We start from the raw sequence: 22,341 nt of genomic DNA on the forward strand, positions 1-22,341 counted from the left end.
TCGGCGCCCAGGGCCAACTTGCTTGAACCATTTGATCCATGGCTGCGAGAGGGGAAGAGAGAGGGAGGGGGAGAAGGAGAAGAGGTGGAGAAGCAGATGGTCATTTCTGTGTTCCCTGACTGGGAATCAAACCCAGGACTTCCACATGCCAGGCCAATGCTCTAGTACTGAGACAACTGGCCAGGGCCTATAATTTTCTTTTATCATGGAACGACTGTCTAGTTTTAGTATCAAGGTAATGTTGCCTTCATAAAATGAATTTGGAGTTCTTGTCTCTTGTATTTTTTGGAAGAGTATGAGAAGAACTGGTATCAATTCTTCTCTGGATGTTTGGTAAATTCACCAGTGAAGCCATCTGGCTGTAGACTTTTGTTGAAAGGTTCTTGATTACTGATTCAATCTTGATAGTACGTTTCTAGGAATTTATCCATTTCTTCTAACTTGTCCAATTTCTTATCACACAGTTGTTCATAGTAGCCTCTTATGATCCTTTGTATTTCTGTGATGTTGGCTGTAACAAGTCTTTCTGATTTATTTTGAGTCTTCTCTTTTTTTCTTGGTGAGTCTACTAATGGTTTGTCAGTTTTGTTTATCATTTCAGATAATCAGCTCTTAGTTTCCTTGATCTTTTTTATTGTTATTTTACTCTATTTTTTTTAACTGATTTTACATAGAGAGAAGGGGGAGAGAAATATGATTTATTGTTCCACTTATTTACGCATTCGTTGGTTGATTTTTCTATGTGTCCTGACCAGGAATCGAACCTGCAACCTTGGTGTAGGCCTTGGTGAGCTACCTGACCAGGGTCTATTTCACTTATTTCTCCTTTGTTATTTCCTTCCACTAATTTTGAGCTTTGTTGGCTTGTGTTTTAGTTCCTTCAGATATAAAGTTAGGTTTATTAGGCACATTGTTTTTTGTTGTTTCTTGAGGTAGGTTATTTATTGCTATGAACTTTCCCCTTAGAACTGCAGCATTCCATAAATTTTATTATATTTACATTAGTCTTAAGGTATTTTCATTTCTCTTTTGACTTCTTTGACCAACTGGTTGTTCAGTAGGATGTTATTAACCTCTGTGTATTAGTGAATTTTCCATTTTTCGTCATGTAATTAATTTCTAGTTTCATACCATTGTAGTTGGAAAAAATGCTGAGCATAATTTCAATTTTCTTAAGGTGTATTTGTGGCCTAACGTGATTGCTTTTGGAAAATGTTCCAAATACACTTGAAAGGAATGTGTATTCTGTTGCTCTGAGATGGAATGTTCTGCAAATATCTGTTAAGTACACCTGGTCTAATGTGTCCTTTAAGACTGATTTTCTTAATTGGATTTCTGTGTGAATAATCTATCCATTGATATAAGTAAGGTATTATAAAGTTCCCTTACAACTATTGTATTGTCTATTTCTCATTTATGTATATTAATATTTCCTTTATATATTTATGTGCTCCAATATTGGGTAAATATTTACAAATATATCTTCATGTTGGATTTAGTCCTTTGTTTTTACATATACATAATGCCCTTCTTTGTCTCTTAACACAGTCTTTGTTTTAAGGTCTGTTTTTTTCTAAGTACAGCTACTACAGCTTTCTTTTGGTTCCCATTTACATGGAATATCTTTTTCCATCCATTCACTTTCAGTATCTCTGTGTTATAACATCTGACGTGAGTCTCTTGTAAACAGAATATAGATAGGTGTTGTTTTTAATTCAGTCATCCACTTTATGTCTTTTGAATGAAAAAGACATTAATGAAAAATAAATTAAATAAAGAAATTAAAGAATACAAAGTAAACCTGATAATCTATATTCATGGATTGGAAGAATATTGTCAAAATGCCTAACCTAAACTACTTAAAGCAATAGCAATACCGATTAAATGTAATCCTTATCAAAATCCAATGGCATTTTTCACAGAAATTAAACAATACTAAAATTTGTATGAAACATATAAAAAAACAAAACAAAACTGAATAACTAAAGCAATCTGAATAATAAAAAATGCTGGTAGCATCATGCTCCCTGATTTCAAACTATATTACAAAGCTATAGGAACTAAAACAGCATGGTACTGGCATAAAAACAGACATATAGATCAGTGGAATAGACTAGAGAGAACAGAAACAAATCCATGCATATATGGCCAATTCATTTAAGACAAAGGAGCTAAGAATCTACAATAAGTAAAAGTATAGTCTTTTTAATAAATGATAGAAAAATTGGAGGGTCACATGTAAAACAATGAAACTGGACTACTGTCTTACACCACATACAAAAATGAACTCAATGGATTAAAGGCTTGAATAAAAGAACTAAAACAGTCTAACCAGGTGGTGGCACAGTGGATATAGCATTGGATTGGGACACAGAGGATCCTGGTTCAAAACTGGGAGGTTGCTGGCTTGAGTGCTGGTTCATTTGGCTTGAGTGCGGGCTCACCAGCTTGAGTGCAGGGTTGCTGGCTTGAGCATGGGATCATAGATGTGACTCCATGGTCACTGGCTTAAAGCCCAAAGTTGCTGGCTTGAGCCCAAGGTCACTGGCTTGAGCAAGGGGTCACTCGCTCTGCTGCAGCCCCTTGGTCAAGGCACATATGAGAAAGCAATCAATGAACAACTAAAGAGGCTAAGGAACCACAATGAAGAATTGATGTGTCTCATCTCTCTCCTTTCCTGTCTGTCTGTCTCATTCTCTGCCTGTCACCAAAAAAAAAAAAAATAAAAAATAAAAAAAAAAGAACTAATACAATGTAACTCCTAGAAGAAAACACAGGTGGTAGGCTCCTTGACATAGGTCTTGGTAATTTGTTTAATCTGATACCAAAAGCAAAAGCAACAAAAGCAACTGGGACTACATTAAACTAAAAAGCTTCTGCACAGAAAGAAAACCGTCATCAAAATTGAAAGGCAACCTACTGAATGTGGGAGAATACTTGCAAATCATGCACTTGATAAGTGGCTAATATCCAATATATATAAAGAGGTCAAAGAATTCATACAACTCAATAGCAAACAAACAAACAAAACCCCCCAAACAATCAATTAAAAAATGGCCACAGAATCCAAACCAACATTTTCCCAAAGACATACAGAAAGCCAACAGGTGCATTAAAAGATACTTGATCATCAGGGAATTTAAAATCAAAACCACAATGAGATATCAGTTCGCAACTGTGAAATGGCTGTCATCAAAAAGATGAAAAATAACAAACTTTGACAAGGATGTGAAGAAAAGGAAACCCTTGTGCACTGTTGGTGAGAAAATAAATTGGTACAGCAACTATGGAAAACAGAATAGAGGTTTCTAAAAATTTAAAAGAGCTATCATATGATCCAGCATTTCCACTTCTGGGCATTTATCCAAAAGAAAACACCCCTATGTTCACTGCAGCATTTTTCTACAATAGCCAAGATATGGAAACAACCTAAGGTCCCTCAGTGAATGAATAAAGGAATTGTGGTGTGTGTGTGTGTGTGTGTGTGTGTGCGCGCGCGCGCGCGTATACAAACACTTCATTAATGGACTTCAAAGGCATTATGCTGAGTGAAATAAGCCAGACAGAGAAAGATAAATACCATATCTCTCTTTAATGTGGAATTAATATATATTTTTAGTAATAATCGTTCCTGTCTATTTATAATATTCTGATATTTCTCACATTTTAAAAGAGACTTCTCTTCATTCTACTCTCCCACTATTAGGCTGCCAGTGATTTTTAAACAGTTATCTCTGAACTGATCATCTTACTAAAAAAAAATCTTACATGCTTTTTATAGTTTTTAACCTTGTCTACTTGGATTTTCTACAGATAATGACAAATTTGCTTCCCCTTATCTATTATCCATTGATTTTATTTCATTTCCTTTCGGTGACATTACTGAGAATTCTCAGAACAACGTTAAACTATAGATGTGATAGTGGGCATGTGTATTTTTTTTTATTTTTCCGAACCTGGAAACGGGGAGGCAGTCAGACAGACTACCACATGCGCCCGACCGGGATCCACCTGGCATGCCCACCAGGGGGCGATGCTCTGCCCATCTGGGGCTTCACTCTGCAGCAATCAGAGCCATTCCAGCGCCTGAGGCAGAGGCCACAGAGCCAACCTCAGCGCCCTGGCACTTTGCTCCAGTGGAGCCTTGGCTGCGGGAGGGGAAGAGAGAGACAGAGAGGAAGGAGAGGGGGAGGGGTGGAGAAGCAGATGGGCACATCTCCTGTGTGCCCTGGCCAGGAATCGAACCCGAGACTCCTGCACGCCAGGCCGACGTTCTACCACTGAGCCAACCAGCCAGGGTCGGCATGTATATTTTATTGCTAACATTAATAAGGATATTTCTATTGTTTTATCACAAGGTATGGTAAGTGGCTATTAGTTTGACAAAGATATTTTTCATCATGTTAAGGAAGAACTTTTCTATTATCTACTTACCTGAAGTTTTAATCCAGATTTAATACTGAATTTTTATTCAATGCCTTTTTGGCATCTACCTGGTTTTTCTCATTTAACCCATGAAGATGACAAATTATACTTAAAGTTTATCATAATAAAAACAAACTTTAATTTATGTAATATTTGTTTCTACAAAACAAATATAGCTTGATAGTTATAAAGCTTGACGACATAATGAGCATCTGTGAACTCACTGCCCAGCTTAAGAAACAAAACAGCAAAATATTTCTACACATCTGCTCCTCTTCTATCCTTCTGCCTGCCATTCTCTATCAAAGGTAACAATTTTTCTTTTTTGATTCTCATTCATTTTTTTAAATTAATTTTATCATATGTGTATATACCTATATAACATATCCTTTGATCTTGCCTGTTATTAAACTTTATAAAAATACATACTATATATAGTATTATGCCCACTTAGAGTTTTACTGCCATGTTGTACAAAGCTCTAACTCACTGTCCTTCACTATTATGTGCTTTCCACTAGCCACAGTTTATCTCTATTATACTGCCATGGCTTTTTAAAAAAATTTTCAATTGATTTGAGAGAGCGAGAGAGAGGGAGGGAGAGAAAGAGAGAGAGAGAGAGAAGCATCAACTTGTTGTTCCACTTAGCTGTTCCATCTAGTTGTGTATTTACTGACTGCTTCTCATACATGCCCTGACAGGGAATCAAACAGACGACCTCTGCATGATTATTTATCCACTGAGCCACCCGGCCGAGCTAGCCTGCCATTGTTCTTAATTAGTGTAAAAACCTATGGCAAAAGGAGCTATAAATTCCCTAAAATCAGTAATTAAAAGTACCAACACTCAAAAGTGTTCACAAATAAACCAGTATTCTTGATAGTTGGAAAAAACCCAAAATCTTAAATATAGTTTTATACCAGAATTCTTTCTGTACTCTCTTCTCACTGCTAGACTTCCAAGTATAATTAAATCATATTAAATGTCCTTTGGATTTGCCTTTTGAAAACCCTTTTGTTCCAAATCCCCATGCCTTCTGGACAGCTCCATCTTGATAGAATGAGGTGTGGTGTATTATCTGAACACCTGTACAGCATGTCCGAAACCAAACACACCCCATGTCTCCTGCCTCAATCTGTTCTTTCATCTATTTCAGATCTTGAATAATGGCCTCACCATCCAACCAAATGCTTGTCATATATATGGAGCCACACTTGACTCCTCCCTTTCCTTCCTCTGGATAAACATGTTAATTGCAAAGCAGACTACATGACTCCCTGACTAACATTTTAATTTTAATTTCATTATTTTTTTTCTAAAATTTTTAAATAAATGATAATATCCTGCAGTGTTTTTTAAACCATACCTTCTGATCCATTGGAAGGTCATGACATTAGTTTAGTGGGCTGTGACCAGGCTTTTTTAAAAATGAAATAAAATAGAAAATATAAATACATTGATGAGGGATATATTTTGTGTGTTAACCTCTTGTTTTAGTTATGTGAAAGTGTACACCTGTATGTGTAAAATTTCACAATGTAAAATGTTTTTTCTTATCATGAATTCTTAATGTGTTTGAAGGCATCTACTGAAAGTAGTTTCCTCCTATTGGAGAGGTCAGAGGTCCCCTTTCAGAAAATGATGAAAGTTATGAACCTTCTCCTGAGAAAAGAATGTACATGTACTGTATCTATACACATGATATTCTTATCATAGTGCACCTAGCTATCATAAGAAAACCTAGTGGAAAAATTTTGAAGTCTAGATTTCCAGATTTCATCATAGACCACCAGGGAGATTTGATAGATGAGAAGCACTCATCTCTAAGGTGAAATTCTAATTCCTTAAGAAGGTGGGAATATTTGCTGTACCTGCTTACTGCTTTGCTAGAAGCATTTTCCTCCTTTGATCTGCCAATTCCTGGTAGCATTTCTAACCTTAGCTCAATCATTACTTCTTCTCTAAGACCTTCCTGACCTCCCCTCTTCCCCTTGTTATTGAGGTACTCAACAAATGTTTATGTGAATGTAATAGTGAATAAAGTGCTCAGTAAACATTTACTATAGGCAGGTGGATCAGTACAGTGATAAGAACAGGCTCTATAATCAGGTGCCTAGATTTGAGTGCAGGTTCCCTTACTCTAATTTATGTGAGCTGTAACAAGTAATTCAACTTGAGAGCCATAGTTTACACATCAGCAAAATAGGAGTATCTGTTTTATACAGCATTCTCATGAGGATTAAATCAGAATAATATATGTAAAGTGCTTAGTAAATGATTCTTAGCATGTAATACTTTATAAATTTTAGCTGTGATTATTGACAAGTAATTGGAATTTACATACAAAATAACAGAATAGATAATTGTGCATTTATGCTAAATATAGTACTAATCATAAGACTAATTTAAAAGATTTGAAGATTCTTAGCCTAATAAGGACCAATTCATTAGCCTCAAAGCAAGACTGTGGACTTTTTAAATCTTTAAGTCAGGAACCTTTTTATTCTAAACTTACTTTCAAAACAAGTTACCTTTGTAAGTTAAGGTTTTTATCCTAAAAACAAATTTGAGAACATTTTAGTTCTACATTCTTGTTCCTTCCACTTTAAATCACAATTCAAGAATGGTTATAAACATGTACCTTCCCTAAAATAAGTGTGTGTGTGTATGTGTATCCCTTTAAATTCTCCATATTAACATACTGAGCTAAGAAGAAGTAGGCTAATTAAGAGGGGATTCAGGAAATAAAACTTTTGAAGAGATTCTATTTAGATAAAATCTTATTGTAAAACATAAGAGCTCTCTACTTCTAATGCACTGCTATAGTTTGTTGACTCTCAGATGCCAGCAACTGTAAAACTATTCATGATTTTATGTACCACTACACAATATAAAATGCTGACAAACTATGACACAATACTAAGATGCCACTGATAGAGATGTATTCCAATTCTAAAGACATTCAATGTTAAAAATAAAACACACCTTGGCCCTGGCCAGTTGGCTCAGCGGTAAAGCGTCGGCCTGGTGTGCGGAGAGGGGGGGGACGGGACGGGGGCGGGTTCAATTCCCGGCCAGGGCACATAGGAGAAGCACCCATTTGCTTCTCCACCCCCCCTTCCTTCCTCTCTGTCTCTCTCTTCCCCTCCCGCAGCCAAGGCTCCACTGGAGCAAGGATGGCCTGGGCGCTGGGGATGGCTCCTTGGCCTCTGCCCCAGGCGCTAGAATGGCTCTGGTCGCGGCAGAGCGACGCCCCGGAGGGGCAGAGCATCGCCCCCTGGTGGGCGTGCAGGGTGGATCCCGGTCGGGCGCATGCGGGAGTCTGTCTGACTGTCTCTCCCCGTTTCCAGCTTCAGAAAAATACCCCCCCAAAAAATAAATAAATAAATAAAACACACCTTGAAATGAACAGCATATAGCATTTGTGTGGTGGTAAATATTATCTAAAATAAGATCTTGGGCAGGAACATATTCTGCTAAATTGTTTTTCCTGCTTTAAATTTTTATTTCTTTTTAAGAAATTTCTTATAAGCTCATCTTGTATGCCTTATACATAGTAAGAAGACAAAAGATATTTAAATAGTGCTCATGGTTCAAATTTAGCTATAAGAATCACAGGTGTTAAGAATGATAAAAAAGATTATCTAAGTTTAAATTAGTGCTACTAAAATGACAATGTCTGTAACATAAATAACTCAACTTGACAAGTTTCAGTTTTAAATGGGAAACAAAAAAAGCAAAGCCATCAGTGGCAGATTTTATTGGCAAACAGATGCCAGTTAGAAACAAGAACTGGTATTTCAAGGTCCTATTTACCTCTGTCTATACATTGCTTACCATGGTGCCTGGTACACACAGAGTATTCATAAATGCTTACTGAATGAAGATAGTAAGCTTAGCTCACTGCTAAGAATGCAATTTATGGTACTAGTGGCAGCTGCAGATTTCAATAATAGTTGCAGGTGCTGCTTTCCAAAGTGACCACAGTTTGGTGAAGGGCAGGCAGAGCAGGATGGTTTCATCTTCAATGCCTGTTCCTGATCATGTTTTGGGAGGCTTGATCTCCTGGTAGCCTACACTGGAGCCTGTGTGAGGCTGTGGTCAACAAGTACTTTGAAATAGTTTCCCCAGGTACCACAGACACACAGAGTCAGCCTCCCAACCTCCACCATTCTGTACTCTGTCAGGGCAGGGGTAGACTGGGTCCCCTTTATGTCATTGGTGCCTGGCTGAGGTGTGAAGACATAGATGGTGAATTTAGTCTGTTCTCCTTACTGAGAAACCTTGTAGCTAGTTCTTACTCAGAAAGAAAAGAAAGGCAGAGTAGTGTGGCAAAATGAACTAGAGAAGTTAGTCAATTTACAATAGCTTCAAATTATAATTTAATTATTGTTTGAGATAATGTAGGTTTCCAGCATGTCAGCCCATTCTCCTGCCACATGAGCTTTTACATATATGTGTATAATATACATGTTATATATTTTACATTAAATTATAATATATAAAATAATCATTGATATATATCAAAGTAAACTCTTTCAAATTAGGTAGTTTACTATTATATTAATACTTTATAAATTAACATGTGGTTAAAGCATTATGAGTCAACATAAATATTAAAATGTTATTTACACGTCAGCCACCATAATATTAAAAAAATTAAAATCAAACTACCATTACAAAAGGATATAATTTTACATCCTTCTAGTATTAATTACACTCAGAGCAGGGTGTATAAAGGTAGTTGTAAGTCAGCAACCTTTGAGCAGACTGACTAAACACAACTGTTAGCAAAACCAGTGGGCTTGCCAAACCAAAACAGCAGGGAGAGCAGTCCGAGTGCAGGCATATCATCTAAGAACCAATGGCAGCGCTGGGGATTTATTTTTATCCCTACTGCTGTTTCAAACAGAAAGTTATCTTTGCTTCCCAGGTATCAAGTAGGTTAGAGAAGGGCAGTCTGCAGAAAGCATTTGCAGGGGGGCTGAAATTAAATTGCCTACTAATTTCATATACTGTATAATTTAGTTTTTCAGACCTAATCTTCTCCCTAGCCTACCAAAAGAAAATAAACAATTTAAGAAAAATTCAAAATGTGTTGCTAAGTTTGGAAGTTAAAAGAAAAAAAAAAAAAGAAAGAGAAGAAAAATCCAACCTCTGTTCTTTAGAGTTAATGACTCCACTGCAAGAGTTTTAAAGCACTATTCAATCAAGTCTTTAAAGTTAGCAGTTAAATGCAATTAAATCTTAAGTCACTGTGCCTTTTAGGAAGACATGCATTTAAAACTTGTTTTACTGGCTATTCCTTGTTTATTCTAGGAAAAGTGTGTGTGACTAAGTATTTTTTAGGAGACACTACATAGTACTTAGAGAAAATATTTTCTATTTTTCAGTCCTTTTCTTAAAAAAAATTCTAAATTATATATGCAAAACTAATTTCTATTTTCTAAAGCCTCAGGAAGAAAGCTAAGTCTGAAGTAAGCAATTAAATTAGAAAGAATTTTGGAGCAAAGTCCTCATAACAAATACTAAGTTAATAACACCGGGTCTGGAATCTCCTTTACTGTGACGTTAACACTATTTCTCATTGCCCTGGGGCAATCAATCCCTGACTGAGTCCGGAGCTGCAGGGAGGTCCACTTTGCAAGGCTGCCACACACCAGCAGATGTGGCCCCTATTTTCTACAAAAAAACCTTGCCAATTTAGATTTTATCTGAATTATAAACATACCACAGATCTACCTTTTTGTGTATGTCTGTGTACATGGATTTTAATAAGCTTTCTGAAATTTTACATACCTACTGCCAGGATATAATATTTTGGATTTACTAAAACCTCTGTTTAAAACGCCGACTCATAGCAATCAGAAATATGCACATAAGCCCTGTTCCTAACAGTTCCCTGTTTCTAAAGAAGTTCTTAGTGGAGGGTTCTGGATAAGCTCTACTTTATTAACTCTTTTCTGAGCATTAGTTTTTATGTTTGTTTGTCAGACTGAGTGTCCATGTCTCAACCATCCCTGTATTTGCATACTAAGCACATGGCACTGGTAAGGGCTAAAAGAATTCACAATAAGTAAGAAACAAGCAGAAGCATAACATTATTAGCACATCCATTGATTATAGTTTATTGTAAAATATAATACTGTTAGTAGATAACTTCATTAGTTACAACTGCCATTACCTTAAAATACTGAGCTAACTTGCTTCCAGTACCTCTCCTTTTAAAGCTATGCAGTAGAGGGGTGAATTTTCCCCTGGCCATGTGGAGACCTAGAGTATGGTAACAGCTTCGCCTCCAAAAAGAAACTTTCAACAAACATAAGAATATAGGGTTTAGTTTTTAAAACTGCACTGGGATACACTCTTTGGAAAAAATTTCATCTGCCACATTTTCAGTATATTTCAGTTGAAATATAAGCGACAGAACTACTCTGATTTGTTTAAAGCTTACCTGACAATAAAGATGGCGCTTTTGGAAACCGGGAGCATTACACCAATGCACCCCTCTGAATGTTGTTAACTTGAACACCTTTAGTACCGTAGCCCATGCAAATCTCACCAGATGCTCTTGTTAAATTAAAATAGTTCTGTAGAAATGTATAATCCTAGTAAACCTTGAGTTAAAGAGCATCATAGGTATGCATTTGAGCTATGAGGATAATTAGTTGACCCATACTCTTCAGAGAAATCAACAAGGTATTTTTGGCTGATTTATGTAGCTCCTGATATTCATGAGTTTAGAAATCACAATCAACTGCTCTTACAGGTATTTCCTCTTCTTCCTAAATTCATAAAATGGCTTCAATGACCATTCAATTTTCTGAGCACCTTCTTCCTCTAAAAAAAGGGGGTGAGATGAGTTACAAAAGATGCAATTTACATTTTTTATGATATAAAAGCTGCTGCTCAATTGTAATGATAAAAATCGAGGCAATCAATGCTTCTCAGAATTTTTACTCTTTAACAGCATACTACCATACTTTAATGTTCCAGTAAGCATTTATTTAGAAGAAAATTTCAACCTAAGAGAGCATGTTGAGGCATAAAAGTAAATATGCTTAAAAGCTAACCTGCCAAGACCCAAATTCTGACCTTCTAAAGACATTACTGAGGGGGAAATAGCCTATAATTACAATAGTAATAAGCGACCAAAACAGCATAACCATGCAGACCTTGGCATCAGGGAAACAGGATATAATTTTAACACCAATGTTCACTCTTAAAATATTATTTTAACAATCCTTCAGTTATGCTTCAAATATGCCTACATATGACATTATCATGATAGTTGCATATTTTCAGTCACATTTGATATAGAAACTGTAAATTTGTTCAATTTTCCAAATCCTTTCTAGGAAAGCTTTCAAAGTTTCTGAAACACTGTATTAAAAGACAACTAAAACTTCTTGTTAGTAATAAGTATCTTTTGTGGGAAATCTAAATTTTAATCTTCCATTTTAAATTCCTAAACATTTTCCACATAGGAAAACTGTAAGTATACTTCTTAAGAGTTTCTAAAGCAATGAGCACAGGCAATGTTAAATTATCATGCTTTAGAAAAACAGAGGAGCACTGCGCAGAAGACCCTCACATTTGTGGCCCTGTGTATTTCCCGTGGGCTGTGCCAACCCACTCTCTCCCTTGTAATGATTCTTTGTTTTTACAAGTCCCAAAGGGCTGGTGAGAGCTGGGCAAAGAGGAGGGGTGGGGGAGGTGGAATGCAGCTGCAGGCTCTGAAACAATGCTGAGTCCATACATTTTGTTCCCAGTTAGAATAATAAAAAGGGGACAGAAGTGGGGGTGGAGGGGTCAAGGAGACAGAACTCAGAGTAAGCAAGGTAGGGCCACAAATCCCAGTTGTTAGTCTGCACCTTCCTTTCCACCCACTCCTCCTCCGCCTTCTACTCTACCAAATCCAATAACCATTCATTTCAGTAAACAGCTTATCTGTTAAAATTCAAATACCCATTAAGACTTAAACCAGTCATTATATCCAAATTACTTTTATCAGTGAATTATACTCAGGCTAGGATGAAGTAGGAAAAGAGCTGGAATACACGAGACAGAAAAGCTTGGGAGAGGTAAGGAGATTCAGAAAAGTATGTTCAAGGTTTCAAATATACGCTGCCTGCTTTGCAACAGTACCTGCGACCTGGGGCAACTGGTATGCCAGAGAAAACCATATTCCTTAAGACTGATAAAAGCTGCATATGCCTGCATGAATCAAGAGTTTGAAAATCTGTGCATGCTGGTTCCTCATCACTCAGTCTAACCTGGTGGCCCTAAGAAAATGTTTTTCACTTGCATTGCCCTGGCCTCTACATCTCAACAGAGAGAGAGATGAGAGAGAGAGAGAGAGATGAGAGAGAGAGAGAGAAAATTAAGGGAAGAAGCAGACTCCAAACAAAGTGACATCTGCTAGTAAGGGAAAATCAGTTGAAAGCGTAGGCTCCTCTTCTAGGCCCTCTCTCCCTGGTAACTGTGGACCGAAAAAGGGCCACATAGTAAACCTGACAAGCTCAGGGGAGGCCAGCATGGTGGGCCTTTTAAACGCTGAGACCTAAGTAACCACATAGGATGGTCTGAAATAAAAATTTTCTAGCTAAAAGCAACTCATGGCAGGCAGTCATGTCCTAGGCCTGTACCTTTCTTGATAAAGGTCAATCTTTCCCTTAACTGAGCCTGTCTATTGTCTTTTTGCATCAACAAAAGCACACCTTTGGAATGTCAGGGTAATTTCCTTTTCCAGACCCCTCAGGACACAATCCCACCATAGAAGGAGATCACTGTTATTGTTATTGGGTTGTTAACTATCCTATACTTACCTATGTAAAAGAAGTGTCTATTCCTTTTACTTTTTATCCAATCCCAGAGATTTCCCCGCTTTGCTTTCTCCCACCTCCCTAGTCTATCACTAATGAATTTCATGTAACCACCTTTTTGTCTTCCCCTTTGATTCATGTGTAAAACTGCCATTTTCCAGACCATTTTCTCAATCTGTTGAAATTTTCCTTCCAGGTAATTGTCATCAGTTTGGCTCAAATAAACTCATAACAATGTTTACAGGTTTGGAAGTTTCTTATGTCAACATGTCCTTTGACTGAATCCATGGAGCCCTCCAGGGTGCATGGACTCGGGACGCCTCTAGAACAGGGGTTGGGAACCTTTTTGGCTAAGAGAGCCATGAACGCCACATATTTTAAAATGTAATTCCATGAGAGCCATACAACGACCTATGTACATTACACATTATCCAATAAAAATTTGGTGTTGTCCCGGAGGACAGCTGTGATTGGCTCCAGGCACCCGCAACCATGAACATGAGCGGTAGGAAATGAATGGATTGTAATACATGAGAATGTTCTATATTTTTAACATTATTATTATTTTTTATTAAAGATTTGTCTGCCAGCCAGATGCAGCCATCAAAAGAACCACATCTGGCTCATGAGCCACAGGTTCCTGATCCCAGCTCTAGAACATTCCTACAGGTATTATTAACCCTTTGAGTAGTAAGTTTTTTTCATGCTCACTGACCCCCGGGAGTATTTTTTTTCAAAAAATGAAATTAATTCCAGTTACAATTTTATTAACTTAAAATCATGTTTGTTTGATAAGCAATTTATGGACAGAAGAAGAACATACATTTGTTTTTGTTTTTGTATTTTTTGTATTTTTCTGGAGTTGGAAATGGGGAGGCAGTCAGACAGACTCCCGCATGCACCTGACCAGGATCCACCCAGCATGCCCACCAGGGGGCGATGCTCTGCCCATCTGGGGTGTCACTCTGTTGCAACCAGAGCCATTCTAGCGCCTGAGGCAGAGGCCACAGAGCCATCCTCAGTGCCCGGGCCAACTTTGCTCCAATGGAGCCTTGGCTGCGGGAGGGGAAGAGAGAGACAGAGAGGAAGGAGGGGGGGGGGGGGTGGAGAAGCAGATGGGCGCTTCTTCTGTGAGCCCTGGCTGGGAATCAACCCGGGACTCCTGCACACCAGGTTGACGCTCTACCACTGAGCCAACCGGCCAGGGCCCACATTTGCTTTTTTTAAATGTTGCCTTACACATTTTTAAAATAAAAATTTCTGTACAATTGTACTCTGGATGGTCAGGAGGCACGAGGACGTACATGAACGTTTGTACTACTCAAAGGGTTAATGCCATCAAAATTTTACCGAAAATACAAGAAGCCTTAAGTAAACAACCAAAACTAACACCTCAAAAAATAGTATCAGCATGAGCTAAAGACTACTTCAAAAGCTATAAAACAAAATTCAGGAGACCCTTGTTTCAATTAGGATACCATTCATGAACACCCAGTAACTGAGAAAGAAAAAAAAAAAACTTCCTTGTAAAGCAATCATGTAAAAAAGCTCCTCACCAGACACAAACACCTTCATTACACAAGATTTAAAGGAATTCTAGTTGGTGTTGAATGATATAATTAATCTCTTGACTCCTTAAATGTTTTCAAGTTATAAAGTTTAGAAAGGTTATTTATTTACATTGAATTTTTGCATTTTGTGACATAAAAAAATCACCAGTATGTAAATTGATAATAACCAGAAGTACCCCAACTCCCTTTTCTCTATCACTCTAAAATCTATTTAGTTATTCCAACTCTCCATACTACAGCCAGTATACAGAAACAAATTCAAAAATGCAGATTAATTTAGGTGAAGGAATGACTGAGTCTATTTATTAATAATACTAACAGTAATAATTAAATAATATTGACACTACTGTAAAGTTTATCATGTACTATAAACACAATTCACAAGTGCATTTTTCTAGGAGTTATCATTTATTATGTTTTTAAATGCAGCAATAAAATAGACAAAACCCTTTGTTTATTGTGTAATGGAAAACTCCATTTTATACATTTCATTTCCTAGTATGTACAATCAAAGAAATTAAATAGTATAGCTATTAATAAAAACAACAAAAATATAATCAGAACTTTCCTGAAATTATGGTAAACAAAACATTCTCATAATACTTTGATGTATGTTACAATTCAATAAAATGGCTAAAAAAAGCTATTACCGCCTGACCAGCTAGTGGTGCGGTGGATAGAGCATTGACCTGGGATGCAGAGGACCCAGGTTAGAAACCCCAAGTTCCCTCGCTTGAACGCGGCTCATCCAGCTTGAGCGTGAGCTCACCAGCTTGAATGTGGGGTTACTGGCTTGAGTGTGGGATCACAGACATAATCACATGGTCACTGGTTTGAAGCCCAAGGTTGCTGGCTTGAGAAGGGGTCAATGGCTTGGCTGGAGACCCCAGGGTCAAGGCACATAGGAGAAGCAATCAATGAACAACTAAGGTGCTGCAAAGAAGAATTGATACTTCTCATCTCTCTCCCTTCCTGTCTGTTTGTCCCGATCTCTCTCTCTGCCTCTCTCGCAAAAAACAAAATAAAACAAACAAACAAAAAAACCCAAAAAAACAATTACCCATGATTTGGAAAAAACTACTGTCACTAAGTATATTATTTTTTAATAAATTTTTATAAAGTTTATTATTTTTTAAATAAATCAAGAAAAGATAATTCAAGTGTCTTAAAGATGTCAGAAATTTCATATTTAGTCACAAAGTTCACAAAATATGGGAAACATTACATTAAGAGGCACAGGTGAAAACAAATTTTAAGAGTTAAATATAGTAGTATGTGATGTTCTTGTTAAATCAATGAGTACTCACCCCTTGGGGACCTTGAAACTGAATTGAAGGTCGAAAAGGAATTAAATTCTGTTTAAAAAAAAACATGAAAAACAAACAGGTCAAACTTGATTACTGTGACACAGAATTAAATGTTTAAACTTTAAATCTGTGCATTTGGTCAGCACTACAGCCTACAAATACACCTTTTCATTATATACTTAAGTTTACATGTCATTATATTAAGATGACTTCATGAACAGTACTGCTCTACTGACATTTCTCTGAATCACACAACGAAAGGTATCTTTTGGCAGTGTAGTTAATCGGGTTTTTGAAAATGACCGACAATTTGACATAAATAAGATTCAACTTTACAATGAAAAAACATACTGTTGCTTAGTTTCTTCAGATGATTTTAAAATGGGTAAGGAGAGGGAAGAGATAATTGGGGGAAATTCGCAAAACTCTCATAGGATACTAAAAATAAAATTAAAGAAATACTTGAAAATTAAAGAAATACAAAATTAAAGTATATATTTGAGATTGAACTATGGTTTCCACTTACTCACATTTGACTAGAGATTAGTTTTTAGTTAAGGGTCAAACAGGTTACCAATTTTCTCACAAGATTCTCACTAGAATAGTACAATTTCTAGAATAAAATTTTGTTTTATTATGAGCTCTCATAGTTTTAATATTTTTAGAAAACCTATAATTGTAAATATCTACCATAGTGTCCAACATGATTTCCTGTATCTAAAGTCACAAGTAGGTTTTTCTTTGGGAATGCTTTTCCAAATTGCTAACAGAAATTCACAGAAAAATCAGATTTGGGTAACATTTAAGAATAATACATTAGCCTGACCAGGCGGTGGCGCAGTTGATAGAGTGTCAGAGACTGGGACGTGGGGGACCCAGGTTCAAAACCCCAAGGTTGCCAGCTTGAGTGCAGGCTCATTCGGCTTGAGCACAGGCACATCTGGCTTGAGCATGGGATTGTTGGCTTAAACTTGGGATCACTGTCTTGAGCATGGGTTCATAGACATGACCCCATGGTTGCTGGCTTGAGCCCAAAGGTCGCTGGCTTGAATCCCAAGATTGCTGGCTTAAGCAAGGGGTCACTTGCTCTGCTGTAGCCTCCCGGTCAAAACACATATGAGAAGCAATCAATGAACAACTAAGATGCTGCAATGAAGAACTGATGCTTCTCATCTCTCTCCCTTCCTGTCTGTGTCTGTTCCTTTCTCTGACTCTGTCTATATAAAAAAAAACAGAGAGAGAGAGAGAATAACACATCAACTTGTAAACTACTCGTTACACCCTTACATACAGTGGTTGCTGGTCATCTCTATCTCCAATAAAAATACAGAGGCAGGCACCATGCTCTTCCCTTCAGCCACTGCACATTACCTACTACTTTAAGTTACTTTCCAAACCTTCTCTGCAGATTTCAAAGTTTACTAATTGGGATTACAATAAACCAGGGGTCCCCAAACTACTGCCCGCAGGCTGGATGCGGCCCCCTGAGGCCATTTATCCAGCCTCCGCAGCACTTCCGGAAGGAGCACCTCCTTCATTGGTCGTCAGTGAGAGGAGCATAGTTCCCATTGAAATACTGGTCAGTTGTGATTTAAGTTTACTTGTTCTTTATTTTAAATATTGTATTTGTTCCTGTTTTGTTTTTTTACTTTAAAATAAGATATGTGCAGTGTGCATGGGGATTTGTTCATAGTTTTTTTTATAGTCTGGCCCTCCAATGGTCTGAGGGACAGTGAACTGGCCCCTGTGTAAAAAGTTTGGGGACCCCTGCAATAAATTACAGAGAAAGGATGAAAGGATGAGTATTTCTGAAAAGATAGGTCATTTGAATATAATATCACATGGCAGCATTTACCATTCTATTATTATTTATATAAATAGATAAACATCTTGGAAAAAAGTTATAAATACTGTTATCATTGCTTTACTACCCTAAAATGATCATTTAACTTTAGACTTATCAGCAGGCTTAAAGTATTACTTGTAACAAATTCATTTCTTGGTGTGCGAGAGTGGATTTTTAAAAAAGAGAAGATAAAAGGGTAATGGTTGAAATTTTATAATAATTTTTAGTAGTGATTCATTCTAATTCATGATCTTTTATGAAAATATAAAATATAGAGTAATACTGGAATTTCCTTAGAGAGAGAAAACCCTACCTAAACCCACCTTCCATAGTTAAACTTCCTGAAGCAATGGCAGGCTGCCTGCAGAAGCGCAGGGAGCCCCCTTCCTGTAGAACTAAGGTAGACCTACAATTTGGGTAACACAGGTCCAGGCTCCAGTTTTCATAATATTGCCATCAGCCCTGACTCCTGGCTGTCCCTTCAAATCACAAATATTGAACATCTCTGAGGCTGGTTACATTTTCCTCCCTTACTTACTCCTTGAAACTCAGAAGCTATCTCTTCAGCTCACCACTGGAATTTGAAATTCTCTATTATCTATTCTTCCCACTGGAATTTGAAATTCTCTATTAAGTTTATCTATTCTTCCTGGTCAAACAAATGCTAACTTCTCTCAATTTTCAAATTGCTCAATTGTCCACTGGATATCACTGCTTCCTTACACTTAGAGACACCAGCCCTCCTAGCTTTTAGGTCACACCTTTCATTTCAAAAGATAGTACCTTTCCCTTTCCTCTTTCTAGATCCACTCTCTTCTGGAGGCTCACCTGGTCTGTTTCCTGGTCTTGTCTGTTTCATGATGACTCTGCATCTCTTTTCCATTTCTCAACTTGCATCTCTCCACAACTTGCTATTTATCACTACCTAAAACATTATACATTAGAAACTCTCAGTGACAGCAAAACTGGCAAACACTAACCCACCCGACCTGACCCCTAAACTGGCACCTCTTTCCTATTTTTTTATCAAGGGTATTTTATCCTTTTGATTCTCTGGGCTCATAACCTTAAATTTGATTTATAGCCCTCTCTTTCCCCACCCTCACCATATTCTATTAGTCAATCGCAGGCCACTAGCATCACAGAATCCTAAACCCATAGATAATATAGTTAATGCCTATTCCCTACAGGCAATATGTCTCATTACTAACTAAGCTAGGGTCAGAGCCCAGGACTCAATCCTATTTTATCATGCTGCTTTTCTTCTACTACCTTGTGCTCCACACACATCTGCCACAGGAGATTCAAGAGTATGGGGGCCTATTCATGGCAGAAAGTTCACATTTTAGTTGAGGAACATTACAGAATGATTAAACACTAGGCTAGGTACTACAAGGAGGTGTAGTAAGAAATCTCAAAAAGGAGAGAAGAGTGCTCACTTCAGCAACACATATACTAATATTTAAATAATATAGAAAAGATTAGCATGGCTGCTGTGCAAGGGTGACACACAAATTAGTAGGAAAGATAAAAAAGGGGAAGAGTACAGGTTAGGTCTTGTGGAAAAGGTAGATCTTGGATAGCAATTTAGAAAAGACAGACTCTAGGGAGAGGAAGTGTCCTGTCTGAATAAAAAGGCAAGGAGACAGGAATGGGTATGATGAAGGCAGAGGGCAAGTGTCTCTCCATGTGTACATAGTTCTTTCATACTTGAAACACTACACAAAGGATAAGAACTGGACCTGAAAATTCCTGTGTAATCTTTCCTTGGGCTCAAAATTTGTCTTCAGTTTTAGCATCTATCCACTACAGAATAAACAGGACAATAGTTTAAATTTCAGGCCTCTGGGATTTCAAAAGGTTTATCACCTTGAGAAATAATTCTACCCTAATCCCCTCCATTACTCCTGCAGGCAGGGCCTTTGACATGATAAACAATTGAAGGCTCTTTTAATTTTTGGAATAAGAAAGTGAGTTGCTGAAAAGAGTGTTTCAGGGAAAGTAGCTCTTTCAGTCCTGTGAAAGAATGAAGGAGATGGACGGAAAGAATCCGTGATCAGCTCCAGGAAATACTGTGGTGGTAAGGCCCTAAATTAGTATGTGACTTCATCTGGAGCAAACAGGAGTTGGTGGACAAAGCAGACATTCCCAAGGAAGAACTATAAAATGTGCCGAAACCTTGAATACCAGGCACCAAAGAAAAATGAGGCAGATGTGGCTTCAGGGCTCCCAATCATCATTTCTGGCCAGTCAGTGCCCAAATTTCTCATATTATGCTCTTAGTCTGTACTTTGAAAACCTCTGCCTATTTCAGGCCTCTATCACCAAGCACCTTGATAAAGGCTTTTTCTCCCTTACTTGAAGTCCTTGCAAGTGCTGTTCATCATTCAAATAGCTAGCAGAAGCTCTCTCAGGCGCCCCTCTCAGCATGTTACACAACTTGCAGTGAGTGCATTCCATCAAAGCAAAGCAAACTCCTCCACATAGAAAACAGGCCATCTACAGGACCAACCAATTTCATCTTCCATTTTCTCCAAACTGTGGCTCAGCCATGTTAAACTTTTTTGTGTGTGTTTCGTAAACATTTTCTTCTCTATTTCTATCTCCCTTCCTGTTTCTTCAACCTGGCATACCTTCCCAAACACATTTTGCCAATCTGTGCTAATCACTCACTTAACATTCAAATTTAATTTCTTCAGCTAGGCCTTCCTTTGGATCTATCAGGAATGCAAGGCTCAATGTTTTTAATGATTCCAAGGCAGGTAAATGTGAGAGACAGGGTGTAAAGCAGGGATCTCAAACTCGTTGCCATGCGGCCCACCCACCAATTTTGTGCGGCCCGCAGACTAATCAAACTTCGTGGATTAATGTGCAGGCCAGTCTGCTGGCCGCACAAAATTGGTGGGCGGGCCGCATGCAGCCCACGGGCTGCGAGTTTGAGACCTCTGGTGTAAAGCAACAAGGAGTAGTGAATACCTGGAGAATAAATGCCCAACCCAGAAAGGATTCAAATTTTTAAAAGTTAAATCTCTTTCAGGCCCAACAAAACACTGCTGACACCACTGAGTTAACTCCCGTTAACTGTTGTTTTTGCAGATACCTGTGTCATGATTCTAGTACATTGGGGGTGTATTTTTTCATAGGTTGTCTTACTCCTAGTTGTTATGATAAAGAGGAGTCTAATACACATTTAACTTTATACAAGTATTTATCTATATTATGCTCAGCTAAAAATATTACTTGGTCATGTTCTCTTTATATATGCAGTACACAGTACATACACACATTATATACTTTACAGATTATTATTCAGGGTTGTATAGACAAAACAGCACAACTATGCTTTATATCAGTTTAGAAGCTTTCAAGTGTAATTCTGACTTTATCCAGTTTTTGCCTCATCACCTGAATTTAGAACCTAATCTCCTGATGTGCTTGCTTAATTCTATTTGTATTGCTTGATTCCTCAACAAAAATGGTAATTTTTGTTTACATAATTTTGTAATGCACAGAGCGTTTTTATACCTATTGTCTAAGTGAGCTACCCCAAACCAGCCCTGGGTGGTAAGAAAACATCATTTTCCCCATTTCAGAGGGAGAGGTAAATGAGCCTCCAGCAGCTAAAGTGTGTTGCTCAGGACCCTCATGCTAATGATGAACAGAACTGGACCTCAATTTCAGCCATCTGAATGCCAAATACAGAACCCGTTCTTTTTCTTGCCTCTATAGCAGGTTACCTCATAGTGTTGATGCTTAAAAACCCTTAAATACTCATTCAGTTCTTTTGGCATTTTGTTTCCAAATAAAATGAATTTCATAAAATTATTACAATTTACAAAGTTCAGTTTTTGATTAAAAAATAACAATACGTTTTTGTTTTTTCTGTAATGACCATGTATAAAAAGGAATATCTATAAATATTTGTGCTAGATTTTTTTTTTTTAAATAATAAAAATCTCATCTATGGAATAGTTGTGAGTGCTTATTCAAACTGGACAAACTAAGATCACTGTTACTAAAAAAAAACTTTTAAGATATCTGACAACCTAGAAGAGAAAGATAAATAAGAGACCCTTAAATGCTTTATTGATTTTAACCCCAATTTTAGATAAGATGCTACTAAAAAAAAAGTTACTAAACATAGTCTTGAATGCTTTTAAAAAATGCAAAAGGTAGCTAGAACTCTATTCTACTTGTTATACATCTGACCACTGTGTTAATGGGAGAGCTACCAGAAAAAAGTTTAAAGTCAGTATCAATATAAGCAAATGATCAATGTTAGTTTTTTTAACTAAATGTTTTTAAGCCTAAGTTCAGCTGAACCTAAACTCACTGTATATTTTTTAAATGCAGTTTTAAAGGGTTGT

The 22,341-nt window shown here is 37.3% G+C and overlaps 1 protein-coding gene and 1 non-coding gene across 2 annotated transcripts in view; one reads left to right on the plus strand and one right to left on the minus strand.

Moving 5' to 3' along the window:
• ELL2 (elongation factor for RNA polymerase II 2) overlaps nt 1–22,341 on the minus strand; it is a 91,888-nt gene that overhangs the window by 54,209 nt on the left and 15,338 nt on the right. Inside the window, exon 2 of the mRNA XM_066273864.1 lies at nt 16,129–16,176. Coding sequence (XP_066129961.1) covers nt 16,129–16,176 — 48 coding nt within the window. The remainder of the gene's footprint in view (nt 1–16,128; nt 16,177–22,341) is intronic.
• LOC136337031 (U6 spliceosomal RNA) lies at nt 19,406–19,514 on the plus strand. Its single transcript, XR_010731750.1, has one exon. It is a non-coding gene; the product is annotated as a U6 spliceosomal RNA (small nuclear RNA).

The sequence above is a fragment of the Saccopteryx bilineata genome, chromosome 4 (assembly GCF_036850765.1).
Source record: "Saccopteryx bilineata isolate mSacBil1 chromosome 4, mSacBil1_pri_phased_curated, whole genome shotgun sequence".
Classification (NCBI taxonomy): Eukaryota; Metazoa; Chordata; class Mammalia; order Chiroptera; family Emballonuridae; genus Saccopteryx; species Saccopteryx bilineata.